The sequence below is a fragment of the Helicoverpa armigera genome, chromosome 29 (assembly GCF_030705265.1).
Source record: "Helicoverpa armigera isolate CAAS_96S chromosome 29, ASM3070526v1, whole genome shotgun sequence".
Lineage (NCBI taxonomy): Eukaryota > Metazoa > Arthropoda > Insecta > Lepidoptera > Noctuidae > Helicoverpa > Helicoverpa armigera.
The window spans coordinates 4,621,003-4,648,909 of record NC_087148.1 but is presented as its reverse complement, the minus strand read 5'-3'; the positions used below and the strand labels follow the sequence as shown (position 1 = coordinate 4,648,909).

The following is a 27,907-nucleotide window of genomic DNA, read 5'->3' as shown; positions in this document are numbered from 1 at the left end:
CCACAGTTAACTTCCACTTACCTTAGAAACACCACCATTTTAACCTACAACCAACTTTTTCAAAAAAAGCAGAGCAAAAAATACAACTCTTTCAAAAATAATCCAACTTTTTCGAAAAAAAATACTAAAAAATGATTTTAAAATAAATAATATTTGTTAAATTTTTTAAATGTAGAATTAGATTTTGAAAATAAGTTTTGTTTTGTTAAAATAATGTTTTGTTTAATTCATTATGTGTTCATAATAGTTTTGTTGGAACTGAAAATTATTTCGTCGGTGAAGAGTAAAATTGAATGTGGTTATAAGGTATGTACTTTTTAAAATAGAACCTTAGTCTATTTGTAGCCTTTTTACAATATGTGTAGACTATTAAGTTATCTATGGTTTAGGTGGGTATATAGGTACTGTCCCGGGTTCGATTCCGGGGTCGGACCGAAATAGCTTTGTGGGCTTCAGAAACTTTCACAAAACAGCTCGGAGTCTGGATGTCAGTGGTTTTAATGTCCTAATGACCTCTTCTTATACAGACAAGGAATAGGCGTTAAGGCGGATTGGTATTTCGGATTGTGAAGTTCAGAGTTTCACAAGATGTTATCCTTCACCTTAATCAAGTCATTGTTGTCCAAGATACATTTAGAAAATACATTATGTAATAGACGACGTCTTAGCGTGAGTAGTAGTAGTAATTCGCACACTTAGGTGCGGGCGCACCTAAGTGTGCGAATTTTCTTTCAGAAGGAAGAAATAGGATCTGCTTTGCGACATTATTTTCCTAGAAACACAATATGATTCAGATTCAAAAATACTTTTGCAACTATTTCACTCTAAGACAGAGTCTCAAGAAAATATAAATTGCTTCCTTCCCTCCCATACCTACCTGGAATTGAAACCCCTCTCCCGACTGGTGCTCTTACCAAAAGAGCCACCACGACTTACCTCCCATCCCTTACCTGAAATCAAAACCCCACACACTCTAACTTAATAACCTGGTACTTTAACTTGGCCACCACGACTACACTAATATATACAAACGTTTCTCCAGCAATGCCCACAAACGCGAGATGGCGCGCTGAATGTGCATCTGATCCCTCACTCACACATGGACGCCGGCTGGGTGAAGACCTTCGACGAGTACTACTATGGAAGTAATCTTTATTTATTTATTTAATAGTTAATGTATACAGAACGCAGACAAGAAGAAAAATATAGAACACATAGTACAACTACTTAGTACCTTTGTTTCTAACCGAGTTCCCAGGAAGAAGGTTATTAGTTCTTGTTAGGGCTTGTTGCCACTTCAAGCATTTAAGTTAAATACTGTCATTTAACGTGGTTATGCTGTCAGCTAGACACTATATTTGAATTAAGCATCTGAAAAGGATAGGCCTTTTCCCAATTATGGGATTGGCTTACGTATGCCACATAGTGCTACTGTCTATAATAATATGATCTCTTCAATCTAGCAATTCGATGCCTCTTGTAAAGACTGGCTGACCCGCAAAGATGATCCAATGACTGCCGAGACCCACCAATTAATTTGCTTTTCGAAACACTGAAACTGGAACAAGATTAAACTCACATCGTCTTCTTTGTTCACATCACAGCTAAGACGTCAGTTAGCACGGCAAACGTACAACTGATCTACCATTCCGTACTCTCCGAGTTGTTGCATGACAAGAGACGCAAGTAAGTACATTTTTAAGCAAAGAATACAATTATAAGTAGCTCGAGGAGTTAAACCATGCAGAACAAAATCAGGAGGAGAGAAAATAGAGTAGAACGGAAAATTTCCTTTGATGAGGAATCACTGGCTTCGCCCTCATAAGCCTTCTTCTTATTTTACAAATGTATTCGACGATGAAAAATTGAGAACAGAATAATATAAATAGACCAAACCGAACCGAATAATATGAATAAATCGTTATATAACGTCATCATCATCATCTCAGCCATAGGATGTCCACTGCTGAACATAGGCCTTAGATATCCACATATAGCGTGTGCTTCAATATTTAGTCCCCTTTTTAGTCCTAGATAAAAAAAAAAAACAATTTCAGCCTACATCAGAATAACAACATGCTCTCTTCTCCAAGGTTCACCTTCTCCGAGACGGCGTACTTCTGGCGCTGGTGGAAGGAACAGCGCCCCACCACAAGGGCTACATTCAGATCACTGGTACAGGAAGGTCGCGTGGAGTTCGCTGGTGGAGGATGGGTGCATAATGATGAAGCTACCCCGGATTATCTGCATATTATTGATCAGTATACTTGGGGGTTGAGGTGAGGGTTTCTTAGAGAAAGACTTTGTTGTAGTTCCTTTTGAGGAGTTATTTTATTAACCGACGTATGATCGACTAAACTTTATTCATCCAAGACACACGGTACAATATTTTTTCCACAACAAAAACCGCCAAATACAAATATGTAGTACATGACTTAGTGAGTGGAAAAGATCACCTGTAAAGCCTGTACTAGTTAGATAACTGTATTACAGGAGGCAGGGTCTTTCGTCTTTAGTGTGTCAGGTAGGTACCTAATTAACAATCATTTTGACTACTGAATCTTCTCTCAATTTTAAGTTTATTAAAATATAAAAGTAAGTCGATAAGTCATCGGTATACCCTGCTCCCGTATCACATCGGCAAGGTTATGTATCGCCGATACCTTACCATAACCAGATGTCAAATTGCTGGTTGGCTGGATATTTATGGTTTGGTTATCGTTATAGTTTATTGTCCTTTTATTTTCAAAAGTTTTTGTAGCTACTTCTGCCACAGATTAATAAGTAGGTATTTTTGCGATGAATGACTTCCAGTTATTACTCTCCCTTAAAATTCATGCCTTGAAAATATTCATAGCGAAATGAACTAAAGTGAACTTATTTTCAGGAAACTTAACGATACTCTTGGACCCTGCGGAAAGCCAAAGGCAGCATGGCAAATAGACACATACGGCCACACAAGAGAACAGGTCTCTTTGCTCGCTCAGATGGGATACGATGGTCTTTTTATTGGTAAGTCAGTCTTCTTCTTCATCTTCCTACCCTGTTCCTAAGGCATTAGTAGTCGGTGCTATTGTTTTACGCTGCCATTACTCTCTGACAGACGTCATACTAGCATCCACTCCTTTCTTATGCAATTTTTAGGCATTAAATATAATTTTTTGCCTTAATTCACCTATCCCTGTTTCTCTTACCCCTATCCATTCATATTCATACTTAAAACATAGGTAAGGTAAGTAATATCTCTAGTATCTTATCTATAGTCTATATGTATTTTTTTTTTAGGAAAGCGACTAATTTAGAAAAAAATGCACAGAAAATATCTTGTAATGTGCTTTCAGGTCGAGTAGACCACAAAGAACGAGAGTCTATGATAGAGGAAGATAGAATGGAGTTCATGTGGAGAGGGTCCGATGTTTTAGGTAAGTTCTACAAGCAAGTACATAACAAGTAGCAACCCTCGTCTCAAATATCGCGATCAGAGCATTGAAGCATTGCTATTTCACGTACTTGAAACTTTTTAAATTACCCAAAAAGTAGAAAGTGGTATGAAATTATTTGTAACGAATTTTAAAGATTTCTTTCTACCCACACCTATAAATAAAATTGAAGGTGGGATCCATATCACGCGAGAAACCTAATAGAAGCATCACTAATGTGTATGCCATGGTATGTGCTTAGTGCAGATGCAATAAAAAGCAGAAAATAACTTTTAACACTACGTAAACTAAATTTTGACCTGTCGGGGGACCGCTCTAATTCATTACTTTAGATACGTGTTTTTTTTTTAAAACTAATGTTGTAATTAGGTAGGTATCATTTGATTTATGTAAGTATTTATGAAGGTAAAAAGCGGTCCCCCGACAGGTCAAAATTTAGTTTACGTAGTGTTAAAAGTTATTTTCTGCTTTTTATAGGGTTTAGCGTTTTTAACCTTTTGTCATAATTATTGCGTACTTTTTTTGGGTCGGGGGTTTTTTTAAATTTATAATTTAATTTTATTTCATGCTTTTTAAAGGAGCTTCTTAATTTTTCCTTCTTTCATTTAATTTATTTTATCTTAAGATGGGGTTGCTATATGCGATCTAGGCCAAAGGAAGCTGTTTAACAATCCTCATGACATACTGGCTCTGAGAGAATTGCACAGATTGAGAAACAATAAAGATTAACTTTTGGACATTCTAGATGTTCAGCAAAAATATAAATCGGTTTATCCGTTTCATTCCGGCATTCCATGATTTCATCCGCCACATCCCATTTCCAACATCAGGTTCTCGTCAATCAGAAACATGAAGAGAACTCGTCAAGACAAATTCAACGAGCCCAAACTCGATGGGTTTACTAAAAGGCAGTTCAGGGTTACGTCTCCTACCTTCGTGCCCTAACAGCAGACCAGCTCAGTGGTTCCAAAAGATATTAGTGTTTCAAATTTCAGATCCCCCATATACTTGCAAGTAAACTGAGCGTGTAACATTCCTATCACATCTAGCAAACGAGCTGATGACCTTGAAGACCTGAACCGATTTCCACCAAACATAGCTAAGAACACTCCCGACTGACATACCTATTAAACAAAAAAAACCGCATTACAATCGGATCATCCGTTTGGGAGCTACGATGCCACATACACACACACACACACACACACACACACACACAGACACGTCAAACTTATAACACCCCGTCGTTTTTGCGTCGGGGGTTAAAAATAAATAGTTAGCACGGAATAAATAAATAAATGCTTTATCGATGCAAATCCTTACAAAATGCTTAATATCTAGTAGGTTTACAATTTAATTGAAGGCACACAAATGTTGCCGTGTTCTACTGTCACTTGGACACTAAGAAATCCTTACTATGAAGCTACTACAAAGGAATCTAAAGTGTAAGTCTAAATACTCTTCACCTTCCAGGCAAAATGTCAGACATAATGACAAACACACTGTTCAACCTGTACAACGCCCCCGACGGTTTCTGTTTCGATTTCCTCTGCAACGACGAGCCTATTATTGACGATCCTGACAATAAGGTCTACAATGCTGATAGACGAGTAAGTTCACATATTGCCTATTTTGTCTAACTGCCACATTGGTCTATGTAGGCAGTAGTCGCACAGCGCTCCTGCTGTCCTGCGCCTGATCTCTTCAGTCGTGTCAGGTTGTTGTCCCATCGCGCTATGAGAGTGAAGGAATAGTGTGTGCACTTGAGTCCAAGCAAATGTGCGTGTACTATTTATGTCCTGCGCAGTTGGCTAATCATATTATGTGAGAGCAGCTGATAATCGGCTTCTCACAATCAAGGCGGATTGGAGATTTTCAGACTTTACATAAGTCCAAGACGCGTGGTGTAAAGCTCTTGAAAAGCATTTATTTAATTCTATGGATTTACCTTTATTTAATTTAATTTCAATCAATAGCTCTACAAATTCTCTCCTCAATAAAACTTCTTCATTCCCAGGTAAACGACTTCATATCCCAGATAGAGAGACAGGCGAAGTACTACGACCACGACAACATCATGGTGACCATGGGAGGAGACTTCACCTACCAGAGCGCCGCCAATTGGTTCATGAACATGGATAAACTTATCAAGTAAATCTCTTCTTCTTCTTCTTCTTAGCGTTTATCCCGTCTTGTGACTTTATCTTCTTCTTACACTTCGTTATCAAGTAAGTTATCAGCTTTTATACTACCAAACTATCTGTTTCTTGTGGTTTCACCCGCGTCCCATGGGAACTTCTTTCCATGACCAGGTGAACTACAGCCTATGTCATTGTTTTCTCTCTCCGGGTGCGCCTGTGTCCAAGCAAATGCTCGTGCACTATAACATGTCCTGCGCGGTTGGTTGATCTCCTTATATGAGAATCGCTATTTAAGAGGGCATCATCATCTTCAACATGATATTCGGCGATAGTCTAGCTTTCCAACACTGAAATAATTGTTCAAATCGGTTCAGTAGCTTCTTAGCCTTGGGGGTACTTCTTCCCGTACCCTGATAGGCTGTGTTACCCAGATAGAGAGACAAGCTAAATACTACGACCACGACAACATCATGGTCACCATGGGGGGAGACTTCACCTACCAGAGCGCCGCCAACTGGTTCATGAACATGGACAAACTTATCAAGTAATTTAACAGCTTCTACTTATACCCAACTAGCGGTTTCAGGCGGTTCCTTGAGAATTACTACCTGTACCGGGATAAAATATAGCCTCTGTTACTCGATAAGAGTGTATCTCCCCAATAGTGGAATCACTATTTATTCTTAACGAGCTGTTTCTCGCAGTTCCGTGGGAACTACTACGCGAACCAGGATAAAACCGTTATAACCGACCTATTGTGTTAAACTAGCTTTCACCCACGTCCTAATGGACTACTTTGCATACTCGGATATAAAGTAACACCTGGGCTTTTTGATAAATGGGCTATCTAACACAAATCGGACGAGTAGTTACGTGATCAACGCGTTAAAGCAAACAAACAAACTTTTCAGCTTTTATACACTAGAATAGATTGCAATGATCATCATCATTGCAAGTCTGGTAATCAGTAACAAAGTGCCTAAGAAAAATTCTAAAATACCCGCGAAACACGCGAACACATACTATTTGTGGACTTGCGCCTACGCATGCAAATATTTTGTCAAATAAATTTGGTGAAAACTCTCATTTATGAAAACAGCTCATTTTATGAGGAAAAGGATTTTTAAATAATTTATGCTTTTTTTTAGCCACGTGAACACACATCCAGCGAACTTGTCAGATATCAACATTTTCTACTCGACGCCATCTTGTTATCTCAAAGCTATTTATCTGTATGGAAGGAGGGATAAAGCTGTTTACACTGAAAAGGTAATAATTGGAAACTTTCTAAAGAATAAATTGCTATACCTAATCATCTACCACTTGGCCTAGTCGATAAAGAATCAACCTCTCAAGTATCAGTGCGTGGGTTCGATTCCAGGTCAGGCAAGTACCAATGTAACTTTTCTAAGTTTGCATGTAAGTACTTTCTAAGTATATCTTGGACTCCGATGACTGTGTTTCGGAAGGCAAGTTATACCCCGGCTCTCATTTAATATCTTTGGCAGTCGTTACGGATAAGTAAGTACTTAGAAGCCAGTAAGTCAGACACCAGTCTTCCCAAGGAATATTGGGTTGCCATGGTATATAGGTTGTGAAGAAGTCTGATAGGCAGTGGCTCTATGTGGCACACTGGCACTCAGCTGCATCCAGTTAGACTGGAAGCCGACCGCAACATAGTTGGGAAAAAGCTAGGCAGATGATATAATTTGTAATATTTTGCAGGGAGACCAACTACCCTATGGCAGTGACTCTCTAACGTACTGGACTGGGTATTACACATCTAGACCGAGTCTGAAGTATTTCGCGAGAAGAGCTCATGTGTTTCTACAAGTAAGCAAAAAATAAATAGCAGACTGAACAGATGACTTTAACAAAGCTTTCTCTTGTATAAGTAGTGTTAAATTGTTTACTGTCAATGTGCGTACATGCTTGGCATCACCCGTACGAACACCAAAACGCATCAGAAAATTCACAAATATTATATAATTCATATTATACAGGGTTACTTGTAAGTAGTGCGCATCCTTTTATGAGTTGATAGTATAGGTCAATACGGAGAAATTTGACCATGGGATACACTGGGGAAAAGTTAACCATTTTCAAGATAATCGAATCCCAAGATTTTTTCTTGAAAAGTTATCACACTATGGCTTATTAAACAACCAAACCCACGACAGACAAACTAAAACTTATATTTCTAGGTAGTGAAACAGATGACAGTAATAGCTCGTCTCGGAGATTCCTATGAGCTGCATCTCCTGAGGCACGCTGTGAGCCTGGTACTTCATCATGATGCTATTACAGGTATCTAACAATTACTACATAGCAATTACTATTTAAAGTTAACTAGCTGCGGACTTCGCTAACATATCTAATAGAGATTAAATTTTCACATTCGGTCTATATAAATTACTGGCTGTTTTATGTCTCTCGTACCGAGGGATCTTCTTCCCTTCCCAACAGTGACAGATAGATAGATTAGATAGATTAGATTTAATTTTTACACGCTTTTTATTAGCTTCACCTGTATGTTTGTAGGTTTGTATGTTTGTTTGTAACCGACTTCTTTGGGCGCAATTTTGACCCACTTTAAACGGCCAGATTTTATAATAGTTTAAAAAAAACTAAAAAACACGCTTTTTATAGAAAACCGAACTAAAAAATAGAAAATAAATTTTAATGAATTTAAATTAAGAAAATAGTGTTAAAAATTTCAATGAATATAAATTAATAATAGTGTGAATAAAAACAAATATTTTATTTAAAAAAAAAGCGTGGGGTGCATCGTGTCAATAGTTATAAATATTTTATTGACAGATATGAGTAGAGTGATTATCATTTCGAGAATATCTTAAAAAGCACCCCACGCTTTTTTTGAAATAAAATATTTTTTTTTATTCACACTATTATTAATTTATATTCATTGAAATTTTTAACACTATTTTCTCAATTTAAATTCATTAAAATTTATTTTCTATTTTTTAGTTCGGTTTTCTATAAAAAGCGTGTTTTTTAGTTTTTTTTTTAAACTATTATTTATTAATATGTATGATGTAATTTGTGATATATTAGATACTTAAATAGGCATTTTGTTTTATTATTCTTAAAAGGGACGAGTCAACAACACGTCACATCCGATTTTGTACGAATCTTGAGCGAAGCCATTGATGCGTGTACTAAAAAGGTGTCCAATTTACTCAGGTAAGGTATTATGTTACAGCCTTTATGTCGTCCCACAGCTGGGCTGCGGCCTCCTCTCACACGGAGAAGGATTGAGCATTAATCACCACGCTTGCACAATGCGAGTTGCTGATTTCAGACTATATAGTCCAGGTTTCCTCGAGATGTTTTCCTTCACATTTTTATCAGCCATTGGTGTAAAATATCCTTTGAAATACATACAAATAGGTAAGGTATTATACCCACTTAAAATTTGGAATAAGGACAAGAGGATGATGACGATTTTACACATTGAAACTGAAAAAATCTGGAATTTACCTTTATAAAAATGCCAAGAAAATGACCCACATTTTTGGGAGCTCTTATAATCCAATTTTAACATAGTTGGAAAATGTCTAGGTAGATAATGATGATGATGAGAGTTTAACTTATTCTTTTCACAGTTACCTGACTCCTACTTGGGGAGGAAGTCGACGCACCAAGAATAACCAGCAGTTTGTGATATGCCATCAACTCAACATGAGTCAATGCAGGGTAAGATTTCACTTAATTAGAAAGGTTATAGATTCAAAAGATTATGTTCATCATTTACATTTAGATATTTACACAAAATCCCATTTACAAATATTTACTTTAAAAATTAAAAACCATAACTACAAATGATAAAAAATTCGTCCCCATCGCTGTCGACTAGGAGCGTGCCCAAGAGACTGGCAGCATTACCTCGTTGCATCGCCATGCTGATCCTTTGTCCGAGGTAATATCCAGCCTTTTGGTCACGAGAAGCGTCAACCAGGCGCCTTGGTAGATTCTCGTTTTACCTGTTAGTTCTTCAAAAAAGTCTCTTTGTAACGATGACCTATATGACCTTCGTTTCCAGTTCACAGAGAACCAAGAATCCATGTTACTGCTAGTATACAACCCTCTAAGCGTGAAGACTTATCACCACGTGCGACTGCCTGCCATAGCTCTGCATTACACCATCAGGGATTTTAATGGTAATACCACCACCTAGCACTAGTATACTACACATACACTAAAATATACACCCAAAGGTTGACTGGAGGTCAAGGATTGCCCGGGTAACTGGGTTGAAGAGGTCAGATAGGCAGTCGCTTCTTGTAAAGCACTGGTACTCAGCTGAATCCGGTTAGACTGGAAGCCGACCACAACAAAGTTGGGAAAAAGGCTCGGAGGATGATGAAAGGTTGACTGGTAGAAAATAACTGAGGTGTTAAGTCTGCCGTTGGACAGTTTACAAAATTATTTAGTAAATAAGTAAAAGGTATCCATCATCAACTGCCTAGCCTTTTCCTAACCATGTTGGGGTCGGCTTCCAGTCTAACCAGATGCAGCTGAGTACCACAAAGAGTGACTACCGATAATATCCCGATAGTTCGGGCCGGGAATTGGCGATCATCTATGTCATGACGAGTTTCACAGTATTTCATAAGGCATGTCAAATTGGTGGGTCCTGATTGTCATTCGAACATCTTTGGCAGTTGTTAAGGGTAGTCAGAAAAAAAAGAGTTGGAAAAAACAAAACAGATAATGATGTTATCAAATTAGGGTATAATGTTTCGTATGGACCATAATAAGCCTGATGCAGATAAACCAATACATATGACGGCGCCACCGTCGATGTGTCAACCGTCGATCTGTCATCGGTGGACCTTATATAAAGCGGCGCGCACACGACTCGGGTCATTCGTTCGCCGACCGTTGCCGAGTGCACACCTCCCACGAATTCGTGATAATTTATTTCGTTAATATTAATTGTAGTGACTAATATTGTGTTAATTGGAATAAACCAAGTGATAGTGTGAGAACCCCTTTGTTTTATTTAACGATGTCGGATCCTGACGCCGACACATACATAAATATACAATACACAAATACAAATCTTATTCCATCCATGTTTAACAACTAAAAATGATTGATTGATTAGAATTTTATGATGCTTTCTTCCACCATCAGATGAGGAAGTGGAATACCAGCTAGTGCCCCTCCCAGCAGCCATCATCAACCTTCCTGGAAGATCCTCTACAGCCATCCAGGAGTTGTGCTTCGAAGCCGAGAACATACCGCCTCTGGGTTTCACTGCATATTATATTGCACCCGTTCGAGATCAACTGGTGAGATATAGAATTTACATCGTTACTAATATTTATGTCCTAGCCGATTGTCGGCTACGGTGGCTGTTCTCATGTAAGGAGATCAGTCAGCTGCGCAGGACATATTACAGTGCAGGCACATTTGCTTGGACACAAGTGCACTCACTATTCCTTCACTCTCATAGCGCGATGGAAACAGCTAGTCCTTATAATGTTCATAAAATAAAGTCCTCCTGTCTCTTCTGTCTATCTCTTGCTGTTAAACGCGAAAACTTGACAGATTTTTGTGTGTTTTCTACTTACCTATAGATGAAGTGTTTTATAAAGAAGGCTTAGTTTATTTGATGCTGATGGATAGAAAAAATGGAACACTCACGCACCTGTAAAATGACAGATAAATTCTTCTTCTTCTTGGCGAGTCGATGGCAACTTAAATTTTGGAGGCCCAATATTTCACTATGCATACATATAAATTATAAAGAATGTATATATTTTAGTATACATACATATACATATAGAATATATGACGGCGCCACCGTCGATGTGTCAACCGTCGATGTGTCAACCGTCGATCTGTCAACGGTGGACCTTATATAAAGCGGCGCGCGCGCACGACTCGGGTCATTCGTTCGCCGACCGTTGCCGAGTGCACACCTCCCACAAATTCGTGATAAATAATAATTGTAGTGACTAATACTGTGTTAATTGGAATAAACCAAGTGATTGTGTGAGAACCCCTTTGTTTTATTTAACGATGTCGGATCCTGACGCCGACATATACATATTTTAGTATATTTATGATTGTTATAGGAAGAAAACGAGTTCGCGAAGAAATTTTCAAAATCCAATCCTCCAGGGAAAGCTGAAGCTGAACAAGAAATAATTCCTTTCATATCTAATGAGGTAAGTTATTTTATTTATAGTTGTACTACTTACTAAGACTACGTAGTACTTAACATGTAATGGGTACCCAGTGGTACCCAGTAATGTAATAAAGAGAGTTTATAAAGTCTCCTTATAGAATACTAGCTTTTGCCCGCGACTTCGTTCGCGTGGAATAGTGGCATCCGGCAGATTTTCGGTTTGAACAATAGATGGCGCTCTATGTCCGGAATAAATGGTATTTTTTATTTTTATTTTTTGTAATAAAAACTATCCTATGTCCTTCTCCTGGCTCTAAACTACCTCCCTGCCAGTTTTCAGCTAAATCGGTTCAGCCATTCTTTAGTTATAAGTGGAGTAACTAATACGACTTTCTTTTATATACCTATATAAGTAGATTTTGAGGTAAATGGTAGTCAAAACGACTAAAAACTTTTATTGGATTCACGAAATATCTACACTCTACTACAAAATCTGACAGCCAACTAGGGTTACGAACATCAGCGAAATAAAGTAGGTATTTTCCAAAATCAGGTAAGTATAAAAAAATAAAGTTTATTGAATAAATGTGTAGTATTTTAAAAACAGGAAAAAAACACCATCTACAGTCCTCTAAAACAATATTAATTACTATTTTCTGACGTATATTCAATGACCGTAAATCTACGTATGTCAAAACAAATGAAGGAAGTGCGTTCAGGTAATGTGTAATCTGAAACAACCTGTAATTAAAGAAATTAATGGTTCTTACATCTACGTGCGTGTCAATAAATCAGTTAGTCAGAGAAAACAATAACAGAAAAATAATTGTATGTTTCTTCTGTCTGAAAGCAATTTTTTTGAGAACAAACACATTATGTTACTTACTGTAAATAGTTCTAAGATCTCAAATGTAAAAATTGGTGTATCTAATAATGTATGTCTACATGTCTATCGCATGTTTTACATATGTTTTGGGCGCGATTCCCGCTAAAAGCAATTCGTATGAGTTTTTTTAATTTTTACTTACCTAATTATAATTGGCTTATGTTTAACTGATCACCAGATATAGTAACAAATAGCAGACAAAAATAGTAAATGATCACCAAAATGAAACTCGCATTTTAATGTAAAACTACAACCAAAGTTTTAACACTTTGCTATCCTATTTAAGTGAAATTACTCCAAAATAAGTTATGCGTAAGCCAAAAATAGTAAATGATCACCAAAATTAAACCACCATTTTAAAGAAAGATTACAACCAAAGTTTTTAAATTCTGCTATCCTATTTAAGCAAAATGAGTCCAAATAAATCATTGTTATCCCAAAAGTAGTAAATGATCACCAAAAGTAGTAAATGATCATCAAAATTATACCAGCGTTTTAATATAAAATGATAATCAAAGTTTTTACATCTTGCTATCCTGTTTAAGTAAACTGACTCCAAAAAAATCAGTTCGGCCTGATACAATAAATGTAATAACATTATGGGGACCCTTTTCCTGCACTAGGGTGGAAAATTGTCTATTGCATGCCTCTGCATAAACAGTGCGATAAGAGTGTGTTTTCGAGGGAGTGTATTGAGAAACACATTCTTCTTCTTCTTTCTCCTGCCCTGTTCCCAATTTTACTTGGGGTCGGCGCAATATGTCATTTTCTTCCATTTTCCCCTGTCACTCGTCATACTGACACTCACGCATGCATTGCAAGCCGGACACATAACTTAATATGGCATCATAATACTTTATTTGGTAATAAGCCTACATTTTATGGCAATCACAATGACTTATTTAGGCAAAAATAATACATTAATTTGGTCGTCAAGAGTTGGTGATCATTTACTAAATTTGGTGGTCGAATACAATTTAAAGTGAAGTCGTGACTAAAATAGCTGGTACTATTACAATTTTTCTGGTGTTCAGTAGATATTTCTGGTTACAAAACTAAGGGTATCAAAGCATTTTATGGTGGTCATTATATTTGTTCCCATTTTAATTACTGTTTTCTTCTTTTCATTCATTAAGTTTATCTTATGTTATGTATGTTTAATCAGAATCTTTATGTACACCAAACCGAGCCAAACCGCATGTTCTAATTCTGCGGCAAAATCCGGTGGTAGAAGATTTCAATACCATAAAAAACTCTTACCTCTCTAACTCTTATTTATCTCACACCTTTTCTATGTACCTACATTCTTCATCTATTCTTTTTCTATTTTAAATTCTCCTTTACATTCCAGTACCTGAAAGTGACAGTAGAAAAAACAACCGGTCTCCTGGAATCCATACAGCATGTGGACGGAGTCAGGGTGGATATATCGCAGAACTTCTACTACTATGCTCAAGGTCAGCAGACTCTGCAGTCCGGCGCCTACAGCTTCCGACCTGATCGGCAGAGACCTACACCGGTGAGTGACCTTGGAATTTTTGTGACTAGTAGCATGGAATTCTTAAATCGTAGGCTATCAAAATTCGAGGCTGAGGGATTGTTCGAAAGAGCTACTCTGACAAAGGCCTCTGAGAAGGATTAAAGATTTTAGTCAGTCATCATAAGTCAGTAAATGACTGTAGTCACCTCCCGCTGAAGGCACAATGGCATGGATTATTTTATGATTTCCCATTTTTCAATTTTTTTACAAAAAAGGATATTTATATAATAACGTCCTTAAATCCAAATCTATTCCTGGATGACAGGAAATTTAAAATTTAAAAGCAATTACATTTAGGATGAGCAGTAGCATCTCTGAACCTTAAAAATATCGAACACTGCGCTCACCAATAGGTACATACCTATGCCCAGCGCGGTGAGTATGATAATTGTCCAGCTTGTGAGAGCTAGCAGTCCAGCAGTGAACGTTTTTATTCTGTGAAGACGACGACAACAAATCTAAGGATTTACTATTTGGTTTCCTCAAGTTCCCATACCTATCCAAAATGGACCTCATGTTCCAGGTGACAGACAAAGTAACCTACAACACCATCCGAGGGTCGTTGGTGAAGGAGATCAGGCAGCGGTTCAGCGACTGGATCACGCAGATCATCAGGTTATACCGTGGTGAAGAGTTCGTGGAGCTCGAGTGGGTTGTTGGACCTATTCCTATTGGGTGAGTGGTAAAGTATGAAGTATGTGAGCATGCAGAATACCAGCGTTATGGTAACTAGATCAGTAATATCATCCAGCTGTACCGTATTGAGGAGTTCTAACTCGAGTGGGTTGTTGGACCTATTCCTATTGGGTGAGTGGTGAAATTCGACGCATGTGAGGATGCAGGATAACAGTACCTGGGTAACGGTATCACAAATATGAGCCAACTGTACATTTTTGAGGAGTTCTACCTTGGGTAGGTCGTTGAACGTATACCTATTGGATGAGTGGCAAAATTCAACGTATGTGAGGATACAGAATACCAGTACTTTGGTAAATGGATCACTCAAACCATCAAGCTGTAGTGTGGTTAGGAGTTTGAACAGCATAAGTAGGCCAATAGACGAATACCTATTGGTTGAGTGGTAAAGATAGACGTATATAATATAGCTCATTGGTCTAGTAGTCACAGGATTTTGGTTTGATTCCCGGATGAGGGTTAAATCGGTTTGTCGATTTGAATAAACTTTTTATTATGATGGTCACTCATGATGTTAATTAAACCAATACAGATTGGGTAAGAGTTATGAGTTATACGAAGAGTTATGCAGAACATGGTTTTCCACCTATTCTTAAGTATCTTAACCTATATACTTGTTCTCCAGCACGGACCTGGGCAAGGAGGTGGTGAGCATGCTATCCACGAACATCAGCAGTAATGGAGAGTTCTTCACCGACTCCAACTCGCGGCAGATGATGAGGAGGACTTGCTGGAATGAGACTGCTAGTAAGTCAACATAAATCTGTACTAATGGTTGCTTCCACTTGTTGTTTTTCTTACATGTCCTGAAGGTACTACTTGCCGTACATGGATAAAAAGTACCCTATATGTTATTCTGGTATACAAGTACTTCTTTCTTCTGTAAAATTTTTATATCGCTGTAGGTAAGCTTCATCAAAATCTATGTAATTTTCACGTGAAAGCCTGACAAGCACCCTCACAAACAAACTTATATTTTACCTATTAATAGAATTATGACCCTCAAGAGCTTGCTAGCTAGTTTGTTTGAACGTCCTAATCTCAGTAACTTGTGGAGTGTTTTGAAAAAAAAAAGAAATTCATATATTTCTCGATAAATCAAAATCGATGAAAAAGAGTTTTAAGCTTCTTTTTGGTCAGCTGCACGAAATAGTTCCCACGGAACACATGTAAAACCGCTGATAGAAGCCCGTAATTTACAGGACCCTTCCATTTATTTTCAAAGTCAACAAACTAACCACCTTCTTTCCTCCCAAGGTCAACAGCAAAAGAAGCCAGTAGCCGCTTGCTACTATCCCGTGACTTCTCGCATATGTATTCACTCGATGAACACCAGTATCGAGATGTGTGTGCTGGTGGACAGAACTCAAGGAGGGACTTCTTATAATGATGGCGAGATGGAGCTTATGGTATGTCCTCATGAAAATATTAACTTCTTAAAAAGAGTGCCCGTGGAGCTCTTCCCCATGAGACCAACTTCTTAGAACCGTACAAGTACTGTGATGTTTCATAAATACTTTCAATTTGGTTAAATTAAAAAACATATTAATAGCAGACCAGGTTCTTACGAAAAGTTAAGCTAGTTGTACAGTCCTAAGGAATCGGTCTAATAGAGAAGAACCGCAGAGAAACTGCATAGACACTCTTGAATAAGCATCTTGTTCCTTTTATCGTAAGCCTGGACACTAAGTTTGCTCATTACAACATAGTTGACTTCGTGTACAGGCCCGCCGCTAGCTGTTTGTTCGCCCGCGTGCAAAACCGATTATGCCGCCCTACGACTACATATTATACTGGGTTTTGTCAAAAATATATAGGGGTCCAGGGGTCCGGACCCCCCCGCCCATTCATATCCATCTTACTTTTCCAACAGAAAAAAATATGTACATGCACCGCTCTGATTAATATATATCAGATATATTAATATATATCTGATAAATATTGCAATAGGTACATAACATATATTACACGTAGGTAACTTTTTATTTACTTGAAATGCTCTAAGTCTTAGAGTAACCTAAGAAGTCCTGGATTAGCCCATTAGCAGACTAAGCAATTGCTTAGGGCATCAATGCAGTGCAATCATTACCCAAGTGGCCCCCATGTATTGAAAGATTGTGATTAATGGGTAGGTACCTACATATTGTATATCAAAGTGCTTAGAACAGATTATGGGTAACTTAAACTAACGAACGTAAATATCTATAGCAATGTTTAATTTCAGTAAAATATGTTATCAATGGTTTTTGGTGGGTTTCCCGTTAAAAAAGTCAACGCATGAGGCATATTTCATATGTTTTTTTAGTCTAAGGACACAAAACAAATAAAAACCACTGTAAATTAACAAAGCAAAGTCAAAAAGTAAGATATGCACAGAAATGAAGTGCAAATGTACATGAAGCCGCGAGCGAAGCGAGCGCGATTTTTTCCTTAGAGTTTTCATGAAGTAAACATATAATAAAAAGCCAAAGTGAACAAAAAGCTATAACGGACGTGAGCGAAAAATGATTTTTCAGAATTGAATGCCTCAACAATTAAACAAAGATAAATTGCGATCAGTGCCGGTTTTTACTCTACCAGCGCCCTAGGCGAGATTTCTACGGCGCCCTCCAACTGCAATTCAAACCCATACGAAAAACAGAGACGCATGTAGTTACCGATTGCGCGAGCGAAGCGAGCGCGAATATTTTTTTTATAGTTAACAAGTCGAAACAAAAAGATTAGACTGATTAGACAGAAAAAGAAGGTTAGCCTGGAAGCCGACCCCAACATAAGTTTGGGAAAAGGCTCGGAGGATGATGAAGTCGAAGCAAAAATTACGTAAAATGTAGCCCAATCGTACATAAGTTATTGCTGGTTGATGAATGCAAAAACACTGGAACACGTCTCCTGATTGCGCGAGCGAAGCGAGCGCGAAATTTTTGTTATATTTTAGAACTCAAACCAAAATTACTTAAAATTTTGCCCAAACGTACATAACTCTTTGTTGATGATGGCGCCTATGTATTAAAATTTTGGGACTTAAAGTAGTACCGTAAATAAGAAAGTTCATATGGAAACTAGAAGTTACTTTCTTATTAATAAAAGAACTTAAAAACGACGCTCCCTTTTTGCTAGGGTAGCTAAAAAATTATTGAAAAATAAAAACAACTGTAAAGTGAAGCAAGCCCGAAAATGTTTGAGTTTTGGATCACTAAAAGTCCTAAACATATATAATAAAAAGCGACTGTGAAGTGAAGAAACCGCGATCGTAGCGAGCGCGAAAATTTTTGAGTTTTGGGACATAAAAGTAGTGTTTCATCGAGAATTTCTCAAATTGAACGCGGAATTAAACACAAATTCGCTTCGGCGCCCCTGAGCCCGCGGCGCCCGGGTTATTCGCGCACGCTGCACCATTGGTTAAGATGGCCCTGATGCTATCCATTCATTTGGGTACAGTTCTTGTAAGTTGCAATCTTTGATGAAATTTAAAACAAAAATAGGAGGAACATCTGATCAAGGATAGGTTGGGGGCGCCTGCGGCGCCCCTTATATCCGGCGCCCTGGGCCGTAGCCCAACCGCGCCCTACCCTAAAATCGCTACTGACTGCGATATCTGACATGGAGGCGCGAGTGCAGCGAGCGCGAATTTTTTTGGGGATGCAAAGGATGAACCCGTCAAAATTAATAGGGGACGACCAAAGCGAGGGCGGCTTTTTCTGAAATTTTATTGCTAATCTAGTCATCTATTTTTAGTAAAAATATTTTTATTACGTAATTATGGTTTAATTTTGCCGTATGGGTTTATTTTGCCGCCCCCTAAATAGTGCCGCCCAGGGCATTTGCTCTCTCCCCCACACTACGCTAATGGTTGATCTTAAATCTTTTTTAATAATTTTTAATTTTGAAAATGATCAACAGATGTAACTGAAACCGGCAGTGTAAGTTATATTCTTAGCGCTATTGCTGTGTTCGGAAATATTGAAATCAAATAATTGGTAAAAAGATATTGTATTTTTTTAATATTACGTGATAGGTCGCTCGATTTGCCGCCCCCTAGGACGTGCCGCCCGCGTGCGGTGCACGCGCTGCACGCCCGCTTACGGCGGGCCTGTTCGTGTAACGACTGCTAAAAATAAAACCTATTGAATAAAATAAATATGTTACCCACCAATTAAACTAGGTCTATATCAAATCTTTTTGTTCAGGTTCATAGAAGGTTACTGACCGATGACGGCTTCGGGCTCGAGGAGACGTTAAACGAAGAAGCTTATGGCGTAGGCCTGGTCGTCAAAGGCAAGCATAGGATACTATTCGGCAATTATAGGCAAGAGGGTAAGTAGAGTTATATGATGCAAATTCATATTACTGGTGAGAAGACTATGGACCTCATCTATTCTACAAATTCCACTAATAGGTATTATTAAGGCGTTAGTAAGAATCTGTCATGTATGAGTGTCCACGCAAAACTACTGCATGAATCCTGTGCAAACTTAGCAGTTAAATAGCTGGATACATCAGAAGAACATATGGGTTATCTCTACGTCTACTGAATAGATTTTGAAAATTCTTATGAATATACTAATAGATACGTCTATATTATCTATCGGCTAATCCAGATATAGGGCATAGTATCCTCGGAACTCTGATAAATCCTCAAAAATAGATGCAACTATAAATACTCTCAAAGTCAAATAATTTATTTTATTTGGTTTTCCTACCATTTACAGTGGACGACCAAACCTTCTCGGAGCGAATGTCACTGTTCTCCAGGAAATGGCAGTACGAGCCGTGGCTGTTCCTCACGTCTGGTGAGAAGGTCAACAGGAGGAAGTGGCAGAACGTCAGGAATAAAAGAGTAAGTAGTTTTTTATTGGATCTTGTCTGTGAAATAAATAGCCTGGATTAGGGTTTATTGCTGGAGGAGAAATCATAATTTGAAGTGGATTATAAATAAATACACATGGAGCGACGGCTTATTTTATCAGATCAGCCCAATTCCCCGTCAGATTCAGATTGGTTGTCTAACTTACTGGCATCTGACTACCTGTAACGACTGCCAGAGATTTCCATTGATTTTCGATTCCAATTGAATTCAAATTCATAAAGCAAAGTCGTGATAAAACCGCTTAGAATTAGAAACATTATTTGGGTACATATTTTAAGAAAACGTTGTTGAAAGGTTATTTAAATCTACAGACAGACATGATTTTGTTGGGGAATTTGTTGCGCCACTACTGCGCTGAAGGGTGGTCGTTCTGAATGTAACTTATTCCTCTTAATAAAAGTTTTCAGTACTGAAACTACATGGTCTGCCGCGCCACATTCACGTGCTAACCTTAGAGCCGTGGAAAGCAGGCACGGTGCTGCTCAGACTTGAGAATACGCTGGAAAATCCTATAAGAGGTAAATACGCAAAAAATGTTCACTGCTGGACTGCTGCCTCGTATTTCGTGTTTCTTGTTGGAGAGTGCAGTGTGCCATATTTTTAACTTTGGAGATACCTCCTTAGTCCCTTTACTCCCTTATATTCTTCTTTTTGGTCTATTCCTATGTCACTTATGGGCTTTCCCTAAATACTTCCTTATGTAGGTACTAACCTCATAAACTCCCTTATGTACTTACCATATACACTCCCTTATATCTTACCCCCGTATACTCCCTTATGTAAACTTTTCTCTCCTATACATATGTAGGTAACCCCCATATCAATTTAAAGACATATTGAATGAATGTTACCTTTATCGCAACCTTTTTTGAGGGTTAGATGTGCCTCCAAAACACATAGCTATCTTTTGGAAAAGTTTCTTTCAAAAATTGCTGTTTTTAGGCCTACTAATAAATTACTTTTTATCTGCACAGAACGCTACAGAAATGACAAAAACGATGGCCCAGAAGATTACAATACGAAACCCACACATATAACAGTGGAATTAAAGAAGATTTTCTTACAAATGAACATTAAAATGGTGCGGGAGACCACGTTAGCTGCCAACCAGTGGTTAGACGATGCTAGACAGATGGATTGGAGTACCAGGTAGGTTGGAAAAGGAACTTTATGTAGACGTGTTAAGGGTTATTTTTATTGTACTTAACGGATACCAGAGGATGTTGGAAATTGGACTTTATTCATACGTGTTAAGGTTATTTTTACTGTAGTGGGATATTGCAAAGTCCAGTTTATTACTATCTACTTCTATTGATTTATTGGTTTATGTTTTTTAATTCTTTGTACTAATATAATGAAGAGCAAACATTTGTGTGTTCTATTGTACTCTGAAGGCTCCGAAACAACTGAACCTATTGAAAAAAAACACTTATGAGAAGCTAGACTATCCTTTAATAACATAGTCTGCTTGGGGATAGTCATCATCATCATCATCCTCCGAGCCTTTTCCCAACTATGATAGGGTCGGCTTCCAGTCTAACCGGATTCAGCTAAGTACCAGGTGCTTTACAAGGAGCGACTGCCTATCTGACCTCATCAACCCAGTTACCCGGACAACCCAATAACCCTTGGTTAGACTGGTTGTCAGACTTCCTGTAACGACTGCCAAGGATGTCAATATTTTGCTTGGGGATAGACAATATTTTAATATTTTGTCCGGGAAGATTTTTTCCGGGAAGTAGGTAAAACATATAGGTAGGTATGAAATAGGCAATTTTCTTATATATTCATTTATATTACCAGATATGTATACAGTGGAGCTGACGATGGAATTCTACCTGAAGATGCGGAAGAAGGTGATGAGAAACCTATCAAAACCGGTGAAAATAAGGAATCAGGTACTCTAGACATATTTGATATAACAAAAAAGAATAAAACCACTATTTACTTATTTGTCCAGAATACAGAATGTGTATGGGAAAGACGCCCAAAAAGTGACTATCAAAACTAACTTAACGGTACCTAACTTTCTGGTCTGTTGTCCCCGGAAGGTCAACGGAACAACATTCCGCAGCTGGTAAAAAAATAGCCAATATCCTTTCTCAGACTCTAAACTAGTTTTGTACTTAATTTCATTTAACATACAGTTACGAATTGCGTTCGAACATATCTAAAATGTCCACGAAACTGCAACCTCTGTACGCCAACACATGCTAGCTATGGACTCGCGGTGACGCGTACATAGAAAGATAATGATTAAATTATTGCATAACCGGGTACATATAAGAAAGAAAAAATATTTATTGACACAGCACAAAACATACAAACACATAGAATAAGAGCCCTGCCTCATTGGGACGCCAATGGCGACGTCGCCGGCTACGTATCCAAGCAGTTAGTATTGAAATGTATGGAACCTAACTCACTTGGCGACGATTTGGCAACGTCCCCAAATTAGAGGCGTGGCCACGAACTACAGTTGCCTACGTGGCTTCTGGCTACTGTGGCAGCTTGGCGACGTGGCCACAGTTGCCACTATAATGTACACGGTGAAGCGCACACTCCCTCACACAGTCGCCAATGTGGTCGCCAGTCAGCGTGCCATTTCTTCAGCGACGACGTAAACAATTGACTGTCGAGACGCCATGGCCATTCGACTTGGCGACATTTGGATGCCAGAAGTAGCCAGACCTGTCCCGTTGGCGACGTCGCCATGGCGTCCTAATGAGGCAGGGCTCTAAAAAATACAAAAGGTTGCGCCAAATATGTAGATCCAGTTCAGCATTATGCCAGACAGCTAGTGTCTGACGCTGGTTTTCAACTGGACCTATGAGGAGTTGACCTAACAATTTTTTTCGCTCCATTATCATGTAATTTCGCCATAAGAATGTAAATGCTTATTTTCCAGGCCACTATTCTGAAGAAGACCCCGATTACACGCGAAGAAAATACATCCGACCCCGTTTCTCCGACAAATCGCGATCCAAAATCAAAATGCCGATTTACGCCGACTACGACCGACGAAAGAGATCTGTCAACGTCACAGGAAATATCATGGAGAATACTATTAACGATACTTCTATAGACGACATAAGAATGAACGAAACTACAGAAACACCAATTAATGATACCACAACAGCAGTAACATTAAAACCAGAAATCAATGAAACAACAAAATTCTCTGAGCCTTTCAAATTCTTTGCGACTCAGAAAACGCCAAAAATGAGTTTTTTGAGCAGAATGAAGCCGAGTAAATTGGTACCTGATTGGGGAGCAGAGACTGAGGAAATAGTGTCTTCTGAAGAAGATTTCTCTTCTAATTTGAAGAAGAGATCGCCTCGCAGAAGGAAGGGTAAGGGTTTCAAGAGGAGAAGTCCTGAGGGTAAAAAGCATACTTATTAATAGTCCAGTCTCTTCAACTCAGATCCTAAACTTAGCTGGTTCCTTAATATTTCTTCATTAGCTTTCGCCTGAAATTTCTTCAGCCTTTTGTCCAGGTTCACTCGATCATTGGTGTCCAAGATATTCTTAGAAAATATATAAAGCTTAAAAATTACTTTTATTGTTACTTACTTGACTTGGAATGGAACCCGTATTCCTTACTTTATACCATAAGAAAGATCATTATTCATATCGTTTATTTTTCAAAGAATATGGGTACAAAATAGTATGTAAACATTTTTAAATAGGAGTTACAACATATCAACACAGACTATATGAAATGCCTAACGTCTGACCTCCGAAACTAAAACATGGGCTAATATTTTTTATTCTCTGAACGAATGCTTGCAGTAACCAAGACCGCGAACTATTTTAAGGTCAGAAACACAATTTTATAACACCCCATCCATTATTTTCAGATCCATCTATCATAGATGACTCAGACGATGGCATAACGAAGTCAATCTACGAAATGTACTACAAACACCGTCCAAGAGCCCAATACAGGACCTTCCAGAAGAGCTCAGAAGAAGACATGCAGAAGATTAGAAAGAAGAAGAAGTCTAGAAGAATGAGAGATAAGAATGACTATGATTATGAGGAAGCTACTACTAGGAAGTATTTTAGAGCTAAAAATAGAAGGGTTAAGAGTAGAGGGTTGGCAGCCGATATGCCGTTCTTTATCACTGATGGAAGAAGACATAATAATAAGGGAGATAGAGAGTATCTGGTGGATGATGGAAGAAGGATAAGGGATAAGACTTTGAATGAAAATGATGGACATATTATTAAAGGTATTGTTTTATTAAAAGAAATAAATTGGGAACTAACGCTACTCAACCCAATCACCGTGAATCTACCGCTGTGGGCATTAATGTATTTGTGTTGTTACACTTATTTCTTCTTTTTATATACTCCCTATATACTCTCTAGTACCTATGTACTCCTTCATGTCATCATTTCCCGAGCCTCGGTTTCCAGTCTCACAAGATGCAGCTCATTACCAGTTTTTTAAAAGGAGCGACTGCCTATTTGACCTCCTCAACCCAGTTACGTAATGTAACAAATCTCCCCCTCCCAATTTTTTATGCTATCTTAGTTATAGTTTTGTTAAAATAAAAAAAAATCTTGTCCTATATTCTTTGGTAATCTGGATGGACTAATTAGAATCACTATTTTTTAACCCTGTCGTCATGTCTATATAACTATATTTTTCAGAAGTAACTTTGAAATCATCACCAAACCGTTTGAGGAAACGAAAAGACAGCAGCGGCGTAGAACTCCAAGATTATTCTGAAGAAGAAGAGATTGATATTGAGAGGGAGAGTGATAGGAGAACTGAGAATAGCAGGAGGAAGAGGTAAGAGTGTTTTAAAGCATGTTTATATTGTACTAGCTGTTTCGTGAGGTTTAGCTCGCTTCCTGGGAAAACTACTTCCAGTATTTAGATGGAGATGAAATTCCACGTCTGTCTTCTGGAGTTATGCCAATCTTAAGGCGTCTACACACCAAAGCCGCTGGCCCAACCCGCCGGCCTTATTTTGTACAATCATGCCGCCGGCTTGCGCCCGCGCGGGCAAGCCGGCGGGCAGCATGCCGATGCCGACGGCATCCCTTTCCACACACTCAGTCAGTTGCCCGCCGGCTTTCATAGAGTATTTGGCATCTACTAGAACATTCTGAAGCCGCCGGCACTAAGCCGCCGGGCTGTGCCGCCGGGTCAGCGGCTTTGGTGTGTAGACCCCTTTAAGTTACTAATAGTGTAACTTGCATAACTTTCTTCAGTGTTTTTGAAATACATACTAGCTTCCACGATTTTATGCGCTTCCTGTGGGAACTACTTCCTGGACATGGATAAGAAGTAACCTTTATGTTATTCTGATATTCTATCGAGTCTCATCGAAATACATACATTATTTTAGCGTAATTAATTCATAGAAGAAAATGTCACAAAATCGTAGGCAAACCACTATCTTTCTATCTTGGCCGCATCATATCTACCGACATAAAAAAATAATATATTTCTACCCTATTTCTTCCGCAGAACCTTACCAAAAGACGACGAGCCGCCCGCAGCAGACACCGGTACATCAGAACCGGTAGACGACGTGGATTATGTCATAACATTAAGACCTACCCAAATAAGAACTTTTGTCATATGGTTTGAGAATAATAGAAAGAATTATAACACTTAAGTTTGATATAATCATCGGCACGAATTTTGAACGCTGACCTTCACCTGCGCAGAAGTAATTTATTGGGTCCCTTTTGTGGTATGAAGTGAGGCGGTGGGTAAAGCGGTGATTGGCCCGCAGTGCATCGCGTCATAGCCGTCACTCGGGATTGGTTCTTTGCTAATAAATCACTTCTGCGCAGATGAAAGTTAACGCTCAAGATTCGTGCCGATAACTATGGAAATAAGTATTTTAAGATGATTAAGTTAGTATTAACAGAGTCAATATCACGGAGGAAGGAAATATAGCGGAGATGCCATAAGGAAGGAAGGTCAGGCCTTCTTGTAGCTCAAGCAACTTAAGGTAAGCGTGATCAGTTACAAGAACTGACGAGGCATTCGGGTTCCTTGTCATTGGCGACGCTACTTTCTTAGTAGACTTTGCGTTATGACATCTCCGGTAGTTATTTTGTTCTATCATTATCAAAACAGAGCTTACGCGCGAAATATTTCGAGCTGCAATAATCTGCCGCGCATTTTTAATGTCGTCTTTCTACCGATAGATTTCTGTACTAGTTAATTGTTGTGTCTTTAATAAACAAAGAAACATTTTTTGCGGTTAAGTATCGACCTAAACACTTAATAGCCCGGTCAAAATAGACATTTGAAATAACAAAAATTCCCGGAAAGCTGAATTTTGGTGGAGAGCTTGGGTTTATTAAGCCCTCGTATATACGTTGCTTATATGTGCATATCATGTGTAGTGGTAGTGTGACTCTTTGAATCGCGATATCTCAGGAATGGTATCATACCAAAATTAATGTATCATATTATCTGTCAGAAAGTTCCTGATCGGCTTCGACTGCACTATATTTTGGAACACGCCCAAAAAAACTATTTCTTATCTTTTATTTGAGTTCGTATTTTCGTAGTTAAAAATATTATATTTATGTAGGTACCTATATCTAGTTAATTAATTAATTATGTTAAGAAATTTTGATTTGATTTAAGTAAAAGTTGTTTTTATGAATTTATTATGCTTTATTTTGTGTTAATTTTACTTGAATGTTTTTGTTAATAAATGTACTGGTTATATACCTCTATTACATCATGTTTTTTTTTTCATTTAACAGTATTATTACCTTTGATACGTAAGGTCAGGGCTCAATATCCCTGCCGATGATTATACCAATATTGCAAACGAGAAAGGATGGATGTCAGTTAATTTCTTAAGGAGTTAAGGACCTACACCGGCCCTCTGTACACGATAAACTGTAGGTCCTGGCTTTCAGGTGGCCCCGTACCCAATAAGTTTATTGTAGAGTATCACTACATAGTATAAAACAAAGTCGCTGTTTTTGTCCCTATGTCCCTTTGTACGCTTAGATCTTCAAAACTACGCAGCCGATTTTCATGCTGGTTTTTTAAAAATAGATATAGTGATTAAAGACGAAGGTTTATATGTATAATAACATACAGTTAATAGTAGGGAAACAATTTTATCCCGTGCCGAAGCGGGTCGCTAGTTGCAGAAATAAAACACAAAACCATATATTTTTCAATGTATTATTTTGTTCAATGTTAACCAATAAGTTTCTTAAGCAAGTTACAGTATGGATATAGCGTAGCGTAAGTATATATTTCTTCTAAAATGTACAGTATCGAGCTTGGTCTTAAAGCATTACGGAATTCTCTCGAACATTCCAAAATCCCGCGCCAAGACCAGAGAAGAATATATTTTTTTCATTCATAAATATATTAATTATTAAGTATTTTACAGAGTTACACAAACACACAAATTATATCGGATTTATATATATATATATATATATATATATGTATACTTTTTACTTATTACATGATGATATATTTTGCGGTATTTTTCGTACAAAAATTATGTTCGCTTTTCAATGTTAAAATATAATTTTATATTTTTAACGATGCGTACACATTTATTATGAATAAAGAAGCCGTTTTGCGTAAAAAATATTTTGCACATTTATTTTTTCGGTAAACAAACATTCATTCTTTAGGAATTGAATGAACGATAACTCGGGTCATTCATTCATTCTTTCATTGAAAGAGACTCGATTGCAAATTCATTTGACATTGAAAATTTAGAAGGAAATATGTAGTTTCAAAGATTTTCATGAAAAGTAAGTTTTTTTCAATGATATGTAAAAATCAGGTCAGATGTTATGAAGGATATACATATTTAACCAATATTTTTTCAGAAAAAAAAAAATTTTTTTTTATTAACTGCCTACGAATAATAATTATTATAACACCAAAAACAAAGAAAAAATATCAATGGAAACATGAAAAACTCATCGTATTAAAAGGACATAACCATATATTAGCCACTTGAAAAAATATTTTTTTATGTTGGTCAAATTGTGAAAAAATATTTTTTGAGTGGCTTATTAACAAAATAAGCACCTTAGTATAAACTATTATAGACAATGATAAAATTCATATAGTATCATACTTTAAGAACTGCAAAAAAAAACTGAAAACTGCGAATGATATTCATATATTTTCTCGGTTTCATCCGCGTCGCGTG

General features: G+C 37.8%; 1 protein-coding gene across 1 annotated transcript; it reads left to right on the top strand.

Annotated features, from left to right (window-relative positions):
* The first annotated feature begins 184 nt into the window (after nt 1-184).
* LOC110381170 (lysosomal alpha-mannosidase) lies at nt 185-25,684 on the top strand. Its single transcript, XM_064042530.1, has 29 exons — nt 185-306; nt 1,043-1,145; nt 1,605-1,686; nt 2,094-2,279; nt 2,888-3,012; nt 3,342-3,422; nt 4,914-5,050; nt 5,458-5,591; nt 6,730-6,850; nt 7,307-7,414; nt 7,786-7,888; nt 8,695-8,785; nt 9,208-9,298; nt 9,645-9,762; nt 10,742-10,899; nt 11,689-11,781; nt 13,979-14,146; nt 14,691-14,842; nt 15,489-15,610; nt 16,121-16,272; nt 19,051-19,177; nt 19,573-19,700; nt 20,131-20,241; nt 20,713-20,879; nt 21,534-21,628; nt 22,639-23,112; nt 23,591-23,965; nt 24,390-24,531; nt 25,216-25,684. Exons 1-29 carry the CDS (start codon nt 214-216, stop codon nt 25,364-25,366), a joined length of 4,188 nt encoding a protein of 1,395 aa, XP_063898600.1. The 5' UTR covers nt 185-213; the 3' UTR covers nt 25,367-25,684.
* The last annotated feature ends 2,223 nt before the right edge of the window (nt 25,685-27,907 follow it).